This window comes from Phyllobates terribilis, unplaced genomic scaffold, assembly GCF_046119375.1.
Source record: "Phyllobates terribilis strain yellow unplaced genomic scaffold, ASM4611937v1 Scaffold_4__5_contigs__length_816908805, whole genome shotgun sequence".
Classification (NCBI taxonomy): domain Eukaryota; kingdom Metazoa; phylum Chordata; class Amphibia; order Anura; family Dendrobatidae; genus Phyllobates; species Phyllobates terribilis.
In genome coordinates, this window is record NW_027362764.1 from 114,853,597 (window position 1) to 114,868,855 (window position 15,259).

Genomic DNA, 15,259 nt, shown 5'->3' on the forward strand with positions numbered 1-15,259 from the left:
GGTGTTCATCCTAGTTTCTGTAAATGCTTACAATTCTTCCCTCTTTTCCGGATTGTTAATGATTGTGCTTTGAGAATCTTATTTTTCAAAATGTCCCATCCTTCCTGAACATTTCTGTCTTTAAGGACATCCAGCCATTGGATCCCTCCTATCCTCTGAGTCCCTTAAAACCTGCCTTTCTGAAAGCAAACTTTGAAGTCTGACTCTTCACAGGTCTTCCTCTAGTTATCCAAAATTCTATGATAGCATGATCGCTGCCTCCTAGGGTCCCTGCCACCCTTACCTCCTCAACCACTCAACCATTTCCTCCCTGTTTATGAGGATTAAATCCAAGGTAGCAGATCCCCTTGTTCTACCTTTTGGAAGATAAAATGGTCAGCAAGAGAGGATATGAATTTGCTGGACCTGTTACTTTTGCCTGAGAGAGATCCCCAACAAATGTCTGGATAGTTGAAATCTCCCATGATCACTACGTCATATTTTTTGATAACTTGGCCATCTGATGCATAAAGAGTTCATCCATATTGATCCATCTATAATCTGTGGATATCACAGCTGAAAAAGAAAATCTGCAATGTGCCCACTCCGTGTGTGACCCTACCATAAAGAGATCGGCTTGTAATAGTTTACAAGAGACAAAACACATGTCAACTTATATAATCACACCAATTAATTCTCAATGCTTGGGGTTGTTCAGAGGTGTAGCTGTAAACGAGTATGTGCAAGATATTTTACAGTGGTTTGCAAAATGATTCACTACCTTTGACATTTTTTTGCGTTTTGCTATTTCACAACCTGGAATTTCACTGTTTTTTTGAGGGTTTGTATCAGTTCATGTAAAGATCATGCCCACAACTGTTAACATTTGGTTTTCTTTTTATTGTGAAGCAAACAACAAATAGGACAAAATTACTGAAAACTTCTGTGTGCATAACTATTCACCCCCATAAAGTCAGTACTTTGCAGAGCCTCCTTTTGTGTTAATTAGAGCTGCAGGTCGCTTTGGATAAGTCTCTATGAGCTTTCCACATCTGGCCACTGGGATTTGTGCCCATTCCTCACAGCAAAACTGCTCCAGCCCCTTCAAGTTAGATGGTTTTCTGTTGTGAACAGCAATCTTCAAGTCTGACCACAGATTCTCAATTGGATTAAAGTCTTGGCTTTGACTAGGCCACTCCAAAACATTTACATGTTTCCCCTTAAACCAGTTGAGTGTTGCTTTAGCAGTGTGCTTTGGGTCATTGTCTTGTTAGTTCGAAGGTAACATAGCATTTACCTTGGTGGCCAAAAAGTTAAATTTTGGTCTCATCTGACCACAACAGCACCTTCCTCTATACATTTGGGGAGTCTCCCACATTTCTTTGGCAAACCCAAAACGAGCCTTACAATTTGTGTAAGTTTTTTTTCTGCCCATTCTTCCATAAAGGCCACCTCTATGGCATGTACGGCTTATTGTGGTCGTATGGGCAGATACTCCAGCTGCTTGGGAGCTCTGCAGCTCCTTCATGGTTACCTTTGGTCTCTGTGCTGTCTCTCTGATTAATGCCCTCCTTGCCCAGGCTGAGAGTTTTGGTGGACGGCCCTCTCTTGGCGGGTTTGTTGTGGAACCATGTTCTTTCCATTTGATGGTGCTCCGGGGGATCATCAGAGATTGGGATTTTTTTTTTCTTTTTTTAATAACCCAACCCTGACTTACACTTCTCAACAACTTTGTCCCAGATTTATTTGGAGATCTCCTTGGTCTTCATGGTGTTCTTTGGTTAGTGGTGCCTCTTGCTTAATGGTGTTACAGCCTCTGAGGCCTTTCAGAAAAGGTAAAGTGTATATACTGACAGACATTTGACATTTAGATTGCACATCGGTGGACGTCCTGTCACTAAGCATGTGAGTTATGAAGGAAATTGCTTGCACCAGAAATTTTTAGGGGCTTCATCGCAAAAGGGGTGAATACATAGCCACATGCCAATGTTTAGTTATTTGATGCCATAAATTTAATTTATGCCTATATTTTTCTCACTTCACCAACTTAGACTATTTAGTGCTGATGCATCACACACAAATCTGATTACAAAAATATTTAAAAACACAGGTTGTAATATAAGAAAATAGGTAAAAAGCCAAGGGGGGTGAATACATTCACAAGCCACTGCATCTAGGACACACTCTATATCCAAACCTCTCCTCCATTATTACGGGATAATTGTGCCATCCCTACTGGACAGCTCCGTATAAAAGCATAATTCCCATTAGGACTATAGTGCAAATCAGGGCTGTGGAGTCTGAGTCTGTGTCCATTTTGGTGGAGTGGGTATAAAATGGACCGACTCCTAAAATATATAATAAATTGGGTACAGTAGTTCAATGCAGTTTGTGGGGAATATTTTTTTCATAAGATTTTGGGAAAGTTCTGAAATGTCCTATAAATGTCCGTCCTATTCCTGATCTAAGGGTACAGACTTTTAGCGGAGATGAATCTGTGCTACAGTAAATTTATCATTTAAACAGAGTCGGAGTGGGAGTCATGGAAATTGAGGAGTCTGAGTTGGAGTCTGAGGTTTGGCTTACCGACTCAACAGCCATGGTGCAAGTAATTATAGCACTGAACCAAGCAGGAATATACATGAAATGGTTGGGGATCGTTTATATCAGCCAATAAACTTTTGATTTCCAAGTGGATGGACTTTGGGTACCATGATGCAACCTACGTAGCTTGCTTGTACCTTGGAGATTCACTCTGGTGGGAAATCAGATGTAAACTCATTTAAGAGAAGACATTTCAAAGGAAATCCATTGGGAAAAAGAAGCAAGAAGTGAAAATCCTGTCATGAGCTGATAAAGATGATTCAGCCACAACTACAGCAGATGAAACAATGGCATTTCGATTGAGCTGTAGACAGCGTCCCTGCAAGGGCAACTTCAAACTGAGCGAGAGAACGCCAACACCAGGGAAAGATGATTCACATCTACCCCTGCCAGTCTCTGCCACAGTAGGGCATCTCATCTTATACCCAATGTATATAAACCTAAACTACATCAATTAACCATGAAAATGCTGGATTATCAAACAGTCATAGAAAACTATAGAAAGAGAACACAAATTCTACCGCTACCATCTTATATTTCATTCAGTGAAACTTCCTACCTGGTGCATGTCTAGGCCCAAAACGTCAAGGGATCTACACTGCAATCAGATCACAAATACGACTAAAAGCCGGGCCAATACGTGTCTAATACGGGCACATAGAACTTAATAAACTTCTATCAACTTTTTTTTCTTTTTGTGCTTTAAATGTTATGCTGTTCACTGTACTGCACAAATAGTCTATTCTGTGGGTCAGTATGAATACGGTGAAACCAAATTTTATACAGTTTTATGTATTACTTTTGTACAATTAATACACTTTGGAAAAAAAAATTGGGGGAGTGGGGGAGGGGTGGTGTCGCAATAATTTGAAAGCCACAAGTTTCTAAATTTTCAATCAGCAGAGGGTATTTTTGGCGTGACAATCAGTGTTTTTTTCTTCATTAGTGCCATTTTGTGGTATGTGACTTTTTGATGACTTTGTATGAACTCTTTGGCAGGCAAGAAATAAAAAAAAAATAAAAACCAGCAATTTTATTTTTGGGAGGGTTTTATTATTTGTTTTTTAAACACCAATTACTACTGTTGTTCATAACTGTCATTTTATCTTTATTCTGGGTTGATATGATAACTAAAATACCAAAATATATGTATTTAATGTTTTGCTACTTTTAAACAAGAAATCTTTAAAAAAAAATAAAATAAATTTTTTGGGGTCACTATATTCTCACACCCGTAACTTTTTTATTTTTCTGTGGATGGAGCTGTATGAGGGCTTGATTTTTGTGTGAATGGATGTAATTTTACTGGTACCACTTTTCGGTACATACAACTTTTTGATCATTAATATTTTTTTTTTTGTTAGTAGGTATGAACAGAAAACATTAAATCTGAAATAGTTTTAACAGTTCAGTGCAGTTTAATTGACATTAACTTTATTGTGAGGGTCAATATGATTAGGTTGCTACTCAATTTATATTTTTTATATATATTTATAAAATATATTTATATATTTTTAAAAGAAAAATAACTTCCAACATGACAAAACAACTTTTTTTTCTCTTAAGAAACCTCTTTCATTTTTCTAGTTTCAGAGCTGTGAGGGCTTGTTTCTAGATTCTATTGGTACAATTTTGCAATACATATGGGTTTTTTTTGTAGCCAAGATAAACAAAAACAACCTTTATATCATGGTTTTTCCTTTTCATCTATGTTTTGCAACCGGTTGCTGCTGTGGAGGGCATGGGAACAACTGTGACCTGTGCAATCCAACAGCCTTAAAGGTGTTGTGCCACCAACAAAAGTATATTTTAATCAATAGATCTTGGAATAATAATAAGTTCCACAATTGGATGTGTTTAAAATATTGTTTAAAAACAGGCAGAGAAATGTAAATGTTTGACTCATAAAAAGAATCATCTGCGATCCTCTGCTGTCCTGTCTGTATTCTCTTTTGCTTCCTCCCTGCCCAGGAGATGTGGTATGATCAGACCATGTTCCTGCACGGTCAGACACAGCCATTACACTGGAGGCACAATTATAAGTATCTCGGGACAGGAACATTTTTTTTTAAACATATCCAAATGTGGAAGTTATTATTATTCCAAGATCTGTTGATTAAAATATACTTTTGTTCAAAAAACACACTTTATGGGAGGGCTTCTTTCAACAGCAGAACCACTACGCTGAAGCGTCTCTATTCTGGCATTTGAGAATTCAGCACGTCAGCAGTATAAACACAGCATGATGTTGTTATTTTAAGCATTAGTATATATTTCTTGTTGAAGGTTTTCCATGCACTTTACATACAGCTGCAATCAAAAAGTATTCAACCCCCATTGCAAATTAGATTAGCAAAATGTAAGAGTTTTCTGCAGCTGGCAATAAACCAAGCAATAGGTCAACAGAAAAATGTGTTGTGTTGAGCTATTTACATCTTATTGGTTTCATTGCAAACAGCAGACAATGTGACAATTTGTACATTATGCTAATAATCCTAATTTGCAATGGGGGTTGAATATTATTAATAGTAACTGTATTTTTCTATGACTATCCAAAAGTCAAAAACCTAGATCTAGCACTAGTTAAACTTGACTTTTAGGCTATGTGCACACGATGCGGATTTGGTGTGTTTTTTTCCGTGTGGAAATGCAGCAGAAACACATTGCACATCTTATCCCATGACATTTTGCAATTCTGTGCACATGGTCAGGATTTTTTCCGCGCGGATTTTAGGTGCGGAAAAAACGCAGCATGACCATTTCTTGTGCATTTCCGCATGCGAATTTGCATATACAATGCATTAGAAAAAAGCATGGCAAATCTGCAAGTAAAAAACGCGTGTAAAATCCGCATGCATTTTTTCTGCCAAGGACATACAGAAATGCTCCGGAAAATTTCTGCTTCATTTCTGCATCGTGGGCACATAGCCTTAGAGATGAGCAATTCGTTATGGTCTGGTGTTCAACGTAGGAAGAACCAGAGGGCCCCCAATGTACTAGGCACAGACATGAACACCATCGGCCATGGGGACAGGATTGGACGCCGGACCATGGCAGCGTGGTGTCGGGTATTACAGCTCACCTCTATTGAAGTGAACAGGGCTGAGCTGCTACACCACAAACAACCAGATGACCGGTAAGGCAGTCATGTTTTTGGTTAACCACCTTTCAGGTAGACTTTTCCATAAGTGCATAGAACTCATTCGAGATTATGGACTTAGAAAAAAATGCAATTTTGCCAGCAAAACAACTTATTAAAGAAGCAGCGCTCCACAATGGTTCTGACAACTCATTCTACAGACACTGACATCTGGAGTGAATGGTTCTGTGAGATTCACTAGTCCTCCGAACACAACTATGCTCATCAAAAGTGGTCCCAACCTTATACACACAATTCACACTAATGGCCAAGAGATTTCAAACCGATGAGACAATTCACCTCTGCTCTAGTCTACTGCTAATACATCCTGCTGTCCACTGCCGGTGGTCCTGGGTGCTTCTATGGAATCATGTGCTGTGATGATGTGGCATTACATTGGCTGAAACATCAGTGAGGCCTAGACAACGTAGCTTATGGGTAGTAGAGGGAAATGGTGGTGTGGTTTAGATACAATGGGGTGTCCTCTTTCCAATCCCTGTCTTTTTTCTGTGTCTGGTATTATTACAGCAGCACAATCCCTTTACCTCCAGGAAAAATCTTCACATCCAAACTCACTAAACACATGGAGAGAAGCATCTGCTCGCTGGGCTGTACAGGTGACGAGGAAAAAGTAGAACGCTCAGTGAATTTTGTGCATGGCTCCCGATTAGTACCCATACACAAAAGAGTTGCCCGAACCCATCCACTGATTTCGGCAGGGCCAGACGACTATATGATATGAAGTGATGGGAAAATGGGCTGGGCATGCTGACTTTGTTTGTGCCCAATCTTACTGTTCTCAGAGGAGACAAGTGCCCAGTCAGTCTTCTATCATTAGCGAGCCATTCAGAGGGAGAAGAGCGTTTCTTCCCAGCAGTGCTATACACTAGCTAATAAAGAGGGGCTCCAAGTAGGCGACCCCCTAATGTACATTCAGACGCAGTTTCTATTACACCGTAACTTTTAGTTCTTCCTTTGCTTCTCTAAGAAACAGTCGGCGAATCATCTCCAGTACAAACCAACACATCTTTTAGTCCACAGCATAATATCACCGATGAGGAGTTACAATATGTGAGTATTAGGCAGCAAAAGAGGGGCAAGTATTGTACAAAATCAGCTGCTCAGTACTAATCACTGGGGCGGTGCAGGCAGCGGGTACAGTCACCACTCACTATACTGTGTGCCAGTTGTGATCACCTTTTGACACATTGATTGACAGCCTGCTGTACAGTGTGTGTGCAGTGTGGACAGCTAGTCACAGTGCCTGTGCACTCACTGTACTGTGAATATAACAGCTCCCTGCACCGCCCCGATGACTGGAAGAGAGCTGCAGGGGGAATAACACTTCATTTTGCCCTGTAGTCACTGCTTATGAACGGCAGAGAGGCATATGTTATACAGATGCATCTCACTAAATTAGAATATCATCAATAAGTTAATTTCAGTTCTTCAATACAAAAAGTGAAACTCATATTATATAGAGTCATTACAAACAGAGTGATCTATTTCAAGTGTTTATTTCTGTTAATGTTGATGATTATGGCTTACAGCCAATGAAAACACAAAAGTCATTATCTCAGTAAATTAGAATACTTTATAACAACAGTTTGAAAAATGTTTTTAGAATCCGAAATGTTGGCCTACTGAAATGTATGTTCAGTAAATGCCTCAATACTCGGTCGGGGCTCCTTTTGCATCAATACGGCGCAGCATGGAGGCGATCAGCCTGTGGCACTGCTGAGGTGTTAGGCTATGTGCCCACAATGCTCCAGATTTTTTCCTGAGCGTTTCTGCATCTCCCTGGCAGAAAAAAAAAGCATGCGGATTGTACATGCGTTTTTCCTGCCAGGGACAAGCGTAAGAGAAGCGGTTTTAACATGCGATTTCGCAAACGGGTTATCAAGCACTTTCCAGGCGATTTTAGCATCACTTGGAAAGTGCTTGACAACTTGGTCACACTATAGAAATCCATGCAAACAGCATGGATTTTTATACAGTGTGACCAAGTTAGTTAATAAAAATGGTAAAAAAAAAAAAAAAAAACACACCTTTCGATGGCCCCCGGTCTCCTTATCCGATGTGTCTTCCCGGTGTCTCACAATGGTGTAAAAGGACCTTCCATGACGTAATTTAGTCATGTGACAGGTCACGCGACGCCGACGTCAGCGGTCGCGTGACCCGTCACATGACTAAATTACGTCATAGCAGGTCCTTTCAGACCATCACCAGCTGCCGTGGAGCCAGGATGCATCGCTATGGAGACCGGGGGCCATCAGAAGGTGAGTATAATGTATATTTTTTATTTTAATTCTTTTTAACAGGTACTATGGTACCCGGGTCTGGAGGAGAGTCTACTCTTGTCCAGACCCGGGTACCATCCGCACATTGAATCGCTTAATATCCGCTTGTGCATATGTAGTCATGCGGATATTAAGCGATTCAATGCAAATCAATGGCGGCGAAAACGCCGCGATTAAGCAAAATAATTAGTAGTGCTGCGGATTTTTCCTCAACGTTAATCCGGGGCGGAAATTTCCGCAACATCTGCACAGCACATGCGGATTATCATTGGGGAACATGGCAGACCTTCTACCAAGCGTTTTTTAAGCGTTTCTGCAGCGGAAACGCTTAAAAATCGCATAGTGAACACACAGCCTTATGGAAGCCCAGGTTGCTTTGATAGCAGCCTTCAGCTCGTCTGCATTGTTGGGTCTGGTGTCTCTCATCTTCCTCTTGACAAAACCCCATAGATTCTCTATGGGGTTAAGGGCAGGCGAGTTTGCTGCCAGTCAAGCACAGTGATACTGTTGTTTTTAAACCAGGTATTGGGACTTTTGGCAGTGTGGACAGGTGCCAAGTCCTGCTGGAGAATGAAATTTCCATCTCCAAAAAGCTTGTCGGCAGAGGGAAGCATGAAGTGCTCTAAAATTTCCTGGTAGACGGCTGCGCTGACTTTGGTCTTGATAAAACACAGTGAACCTACACCAGCAGATGACATGGCTCCCCAAACCATCACTGATCGTGGAAACTTCACACTAGACCTCAAGCAGCTTGGATTGTGACCTCTCCACTCTTCCTCCAGACTCTGGGACCTTGATTTCCTAATGAAAATTGGAACTCTGGGACCTTGTGGAGTGTGTCAATAACTGCCTTCTGGACATCTGTCAAGTCAGCAGTCTTCCCCATGACTGTGGAGCCTACTGAAACAGACTAAGGGACCTTTTTAAACGCTTAGGAAGCCTTTGCAGGCGTTTTTTGTTAATTCTTTTAATTCACTGAGATAATGACTTGTGTTTTCATTGGCTGTAGGCCATAATCATCAACATTAACAGAAATAAACACTTGAAATAGATCACTCTGTTTGTAATGACTCTATATAATACATGAGTTTCACTTTTCGTATTGAACTAAAATAAATAAACTTTTTGATGATATTCTAATTTTGTGAGAAGCACCAGAAAATGCCTATAACCCTATATCTGCAGGTAAATATTGTTTCTGGAGACAATAAGTTCCCCTTGATACCCCCATTTTGCTGTATGAAATAAAAAAAACTTGCCTCCTTGCCTTCCAGACAGTTTTTTTCTTCTGTAAGGGCCCTTTCACATGTCCTGATATTTCCGGTACTGGAAAAAACAGTACCGGAGATATCAGTGTCCGTGTGCCGCCTCAGGAGCACAAGTACTGGCGTCTGGGAGTCAGTGATAGTTAGCGCTGTTCCCAAGCGCCAGGTGCTAAAAGCAGCCCTCATTGTCCCCTGCTTGAGCTGCGACCAGCACCAGCAAGGGCCCATGATGAGAGTAGAAGTGTCTGCTCCCGCTGTGTCCAACTGTAAAATTAAGAATAAAATCCATATGCTCACCTGATTTAAGTGTCCCCGCTGTGATCCATGAGACTGCTCACGCCGAGGAGAACGACATGATGCTGAGCGCAGCTCCGGGTCCGCTCGATGCAGGAGTCATTCTCCTCGGCGTGAGCGGTCGCATGGATTACAGCGGGGGACACTTAGGACAGGTGAGTATATGGAATTTTTATTTTATAAAATTATTTTTACAGTTGGACACAGCATGATTAGACTGCGACTCATCATTATCCCCTGCTGGTGCTGATCGCAGCGCTGCGCTGACAGGGGACTATGATGAGGGATACGTTCAGCACCCGGAGCTTGGGAACAGCGCTAACTGTATAGCTGATTCCCAAGCGCCGGTACGTGTCACACGATGGCATCCGTGTGCGGTACGTGTTTCTAAGTGATCAGTCCGTGCTGCCAACAATTGACATGTCTACATATGGATCACACGGTCCAAGGAAACACACTGACATGTGCGCAGACCTACGTGTTTCAGTGTCTCCGGTACGTGTGTAAACTGTCACCACACGGACGTGTGAAAGAGCCCTAAAGGAGAGAGGAGTGCGGTGGATTCTGGCGCTGCCAATGACAAAGCTTAATCCAGGTAGTAAATATAAAAAAAACTAACAATTTATTGCAACGCATTTCAGAGCTGAACCTACTCCTTCCTTAGTCATGGCTGAAGAAAGTAGGTTCTAATTTGAAAAGCGTTGCAATAAATTAGTTATTTTATACTTACCACCTGGATTAAGCTTGGTCAATGGGAGCGCCCGGGATCCACCGCTCTCCTCTCTCCATTTGACGTAAGTACAGCGGCCGAAGCAGCAACCCCAATTGGATTATACACTCTTCAGGAAGCTGTTTGGCGTACAACATGATCAGGTGCGCGACCAACCCTCCAACTCACCTTTAAGAGGTTGTTCACTATTTTTACATTGATGGCCCATCCTTAGGATAGATCATCAAGGTCTGATCAGCCGGGGTCCAACACCTGTGACCCCTGCTGGTAAGCGGCTTTTTAGACTGGTGGGGTCCGTCCTCTGGCTCAGCCCCTGACCCGGAGGGAACACAGGCACCATTGCTATGGTTACACCAGAGTACTCGGTGGTCCGCTGCGGTCAGTCGGAGGTGGCACGTCACGCGGCGGTTTGGCCATCACTGAGGACGGCGGTGGCAACAGACTGACCGCAGTGGAGGATTGGTGCGCAGATTAAGGGGACGGCTGATTCATTTCTTTATACCTGACAACCCCTTTAAGGCCCAAAGAAAAGCCTGGAGGGTGCAGGGGACACACACACATACCCCTCAGCAAAGGCCTCAGTGCCCCCACAGCCATACACAACACGGCCGAGGCCTGGCAGCTCCTGTACCTCACCTACCTTCCAGCATAGCAGCCATGCTGCTCCGGATCCTCGGTGTGAGGACAGACCCTCTGTCAGCGCGGTGTCCCCAGGCCTGGATCACGGCACCAAACCGGGCGAGCGACGACAAAAGGGGGAAGACGATCAAGCAGCAATCACAACATGGCCGCCGTCAGCGAGCGCTCCCCGGGCCCGCCATGCATTATGGGTAGTGGAGCGAGGAAGGTGTCAACACGGCGGCGAGGGGCGGGGCTAGGGAAGGCGCGCTCTGGGGAGGACAGTGAACGCGCATGCTCGAGGACGCGCACCACAGTCATCCTAAGCTCCAAGTTGAGGGGCCGTCTGAGGAGTGAGCGCCTCACATCCGGCGCAGCCTCACCTGAGTGCGAGCAGCCCGGTGACAGAGGTAATGGCGCTCTGGTATGTGCAAGAAGGCTTTAGAAGTTAAAAAAAAACAAATGGCCACAGATGAACAATGTGTTAAGTTTTTGTGTCTTCGTTTTTCTGCTGTGAGAGTGCATGTGCTTTCTATGGGGAGAGTGAAGTGCGCAGCTGCCAGACATGTCTGATCACCTGAGGAAACAGGAGTTGTAAGACCTCCATACGCATTAAAGGGGGTGTCCGGAAGCAAGGCTGCAGTTTAGTTGTAATGTGACTGCAGACTTTGGCATTGTCACAGCGCGGCACTGTGTCCACTAAGAGGATCCTCCGCAGCGGGCATGCTACCATACATATGTAACTTGCATCCGTGCAGTCATGTACCGACTAGACGTGCACAGCCTCCATCAATGTAAGTGTACTGAGTGAGGCCAGACATGACTAGTCTGAATGTGGCCAGAATGCTGCATACATGCAGTCATATTCCAATTAGATGAGCGCAGCTTTGGTCAATGTAAGTGTACTGAGCGAGGCCGGACATGACTAGTCTGAATGTAGCCAGAAGGCTGTATACATGCGGCCATGTACAGACTAGATGAGCGCAGCCTCGATCAATGTAAGTGTACTGAGCGAGGCCAGACACGTCTAGTCTGAATGTGGCCAGAAGTCTGCAATTCACATACAGTCATATGACCACTGCTCCCAGCACCGCACAATCCTCACTGCAAGTGCATAGAGTGACAGCAGACTTGTACCCCAAGTCCGGACAGCCCATTTAAAGGGGTTGTCCAGGAGTATAATACCGATTCAATGAATAACAAGGTTTTTGAATGAATTTGGGTGTTCTATATAGAATTCATGGTCCCGATTTCAGAGGTGAAATCATTTCTGTATCACGTAAGGTTTTTGAGATATGAAACGTACTATTTATTGCTAATATGTTAAAGCAACTACTTGAAAAAATTTTCTGTCGCAGCAAATTTTAAATTTTTCCACCTAACTCGTTTGAAAAAATGTTATTGCAGTGTAAATATGTAATATACATGTATATAGTACAAATTCAATAAAGAAATCGTGTCTGGACATATAACAGACACGACCAGACCTGTCTATAAATGTGGCATGTTTCCATAGATGCGACATCATTATATATGTGGCGTCAGCTGTAGCTGGTCGAATTTTGAGTTCATGAACATTACCGTTTCCGCGATCAATTGACAATTTTAATACATGTGAGGAATGTCTATTTCTTACACATACCTCACATGTAATAAAACTGTCAAACAGTCGCAAATCATGCACACGGGAGCGATTCAAACATAACACCGAGCAGCTGTAAATACTCGGTGCTCGGCCCGAGCATACTCTGACAGAACATACTCGCTCATCACTACTTGATATCTCTAGTTTTTTGTAATAAATCAACTCTGAAATGTCTCGTCAGTGTCGTAATAGCCGAGACAATTTCTGTTACATTTGCGGTGAGTACACTCTGAAAAGTCAGAAAAGAAACATACAGTACAGACCAAAAGTTTGGACACACCTCATTTAATGATTTTTCTGTATTTTCAAAACTATGAAAATTGTACATTCACACTGAAGGCATCAAAACTATGAATTAACACATGTGGAATTATATACTTAACAAAAAAGTGTGAAACAACTGAAAATATGTCTTATATTCTAGGTTCTTCAAAGTAGCCACCTTTTGCTTTGATGACTGCTTTGCACACTCTTGGCATTCTCTTGATGAGCTTCAAGAGGTAGTCACCGGAAATGGTCTTCCAACAATCTTGAAGGAGTTCCCAGAGATGCTTAGCACTTGTTGGCCCTTTTGCCTTGACTCTGCAGTCCAGCTCACCCCAAACCATCTCGATTGGGTTCAGGTCTGGTGACTGTGGAGGCCAGGTCATCTGGCGTAGCACCCCATCACTCTCCTTCTTGGTCAAATAGCCCTTACACAGCCTGGAGGTGTGTTTGGGGTCATTGTCCTGTTGAAAAATAAATGATGGTCCAACTAAACGCAAACCGGATGGAATAGCATGCCTCTGCAAGATGCTGTGGTGGCCATGCTGGTTCAGTATGCCTTCAATTTTGAATAAATACCCAACAGTGTCACCAGCAAAGCACCATCACACCTCCTCCTCCATGCTTCACGGTTGTAGCCAGGCATGTAGAGTCCATCCGTTCACCTTTTCTGCGTCGCACAAAGACACGGTGGTTGGAACCAAAGATCTCAAATTTGGACTCATCAGCCCAAAGCACAGATTTCCACTGGTCTAATGTCCATTCCTTGTGTTCTTTAGCCAAAACAAGTCTCTTCTGCTTGTTGCCTGTCCTTAGCAGTGGTTTCCTAGCAGCTATTTTACCATGAAGGCCTGCTGCACAAAGTCTCCTCTTAACAGTTGTTGTAGAGATGTGTCTGCTGCTAGAACTCTGTGTGGCATTGACCTGGTCTCTAATCTGAGCTGCTGTTAACCTGCGACTTCTGAGGCTGGTGACTCGGATAAACTTATCCTCAGAAGCAGAGGTGACTCTTGGTCTTCCTTTCCTGGGGTGGTCCTCATTTGAGCCAGTTTCTTTGTAGCGCTTGATGGTTTTTGCAACTGCACTTGGGAACACTTTCAAAGTTTGCCCAATTTTAAGGACCGACTGACCTTCATTTCTTAAAGTAATGATGGCCACTCTTTTTTCTTTACTTAGCTGCTTTTTCTTGCCATAATACAGATTCTAACAGTCTATTCAGTAGGACTATCAGCTGTGTATCCACCTGACTTCTGCACAACACAACTGATGATCCCAACCCCATTTATAAGGCAAGAAATCCCACTTATTAAACCTGACAGAGCACACCTGTGAAGTGAAAACCATTTCCGGTGACTACCTCTTGAAGCTCATCAAGAGAATGCCAAGAGTGTGCAAAGCAGTCGTCAAAGCCAAAGGTGGCTACTTTGAAGAACCTAGAATATAAGACATATTTTCAGTTGTTTCACACTTTTTTGTTAAGTATATAATTCCACATGTGTTAATTCATAGTTTTGATGCCTTCAGTGTGAATGTACAATTTTCATAGTCATGAAAATACAGAAAAATCTTAAAATGAAAAGGTGTGTCCAAACTTTTGGTCTGTACTGTAAGTCCATTCATCAAGAAAGCACATGAACTAATATTTTGGTTGTGCAATTGGGGACCAAGATAAGTCCTGGGCACCTCATATATGTTGCTCTTCTTGCTCTGCCAATCTAAGACTTTGGATAATGGGATTGCAATCTTCAATGCCGTTTGCTTTCCCAATAATATGGAGGGAGCAGAGAGATCACATAAGTGATTGTTACTTCTGCATTACAAATGTGTCTGGGTTTTCAGCAAAGACTAAGAAATTCATAGACTATCCTAACATTCCATCAGCCATGCGACCAGTACCTCATGATGATAGTCTCCCAGTTCCAAAGCCACCCGAAGTATGGACGCTCGAGGAAGATCAGGACGAAGCAACAATAGAGGTGTCGGGAGAAAAGGAGACTGCTGCTGATCCAGACTTCGAGCCACCAACATCCAGTGAGCCACATCTCCTATGTCAAGCTGATCTAAATGACCTGGTGAGGGATTTAAACTTATTAAAGAGCCATGCAGGATTACTGGGATCAAGGCTGCAAGGATGGAATCTGTTATCACCAGGGACGAAAATTTCTGTATTTCATAGTCGTGAAGAAGATCTTAAAAAAGTCTTCAATCAGGTTGATTATTTAGCTTTTTGCCATGATACCACTGGTTTGTTTAGTGCTTTAGGATGTGAACATGACCCAACAGAATGGCGACTGATTATTGACTCGTCCATCAGAAGTCTGAAGGCAGTTTTATTACACAACGGCAATATATACCCTTCTATACCAGTCGGATATGCTGTGGATATGAAAGAGACTTATGAAAACATGTAGTTACCGTTGA

At 42.7% G+C, this 15,259-nt stretch overlaps 2 protein-coding genes across 4 annotated transcripts in view; one reads left to right on the forward strand and one right to left on the reverse strand.

Annotated features, from left to right (window-relative positions):
- Positions 1–11,175, reverse strand: part of RBM33 (RNA binding motif protein 33) — a 130,633-nt gene extending 119,458 nt beyond the window's left edge. For all 3 annotated transcript variants that reach the window (XM_073677694.1, XM_073677695.1, XM_073677696.1), the window contains exon 1: positions 10,952–11,175. In XM_073677694.1, the coding sequence (XP_073533795.1) occupies positions 10,952–10,970 (19 nt within the window). In that variant the 5' untranslated portion in view covers positions 10,971–11,175. The remainder of the gene's footprint in view (positions 1–10,951) is intronic.
- Positions 11,176–11,229: 54 nt separating this feature from the next.
- Positions 11,230–15,259, forward strand: part of CNPY1 (canopy FGF signaling regulator 1) — a 270,619-nt gene continuing 266,589 nt past the window's right edge. Inside the window, exon 1 of the mRNA XM_073677697.1 lies at positions 11,230–11,353. The gene's annotated coding sequence lies outside the window, so the exon portion shown is untranslated. The remainder of the gene's footprint in view (positions 11,354–15,259) is intronic.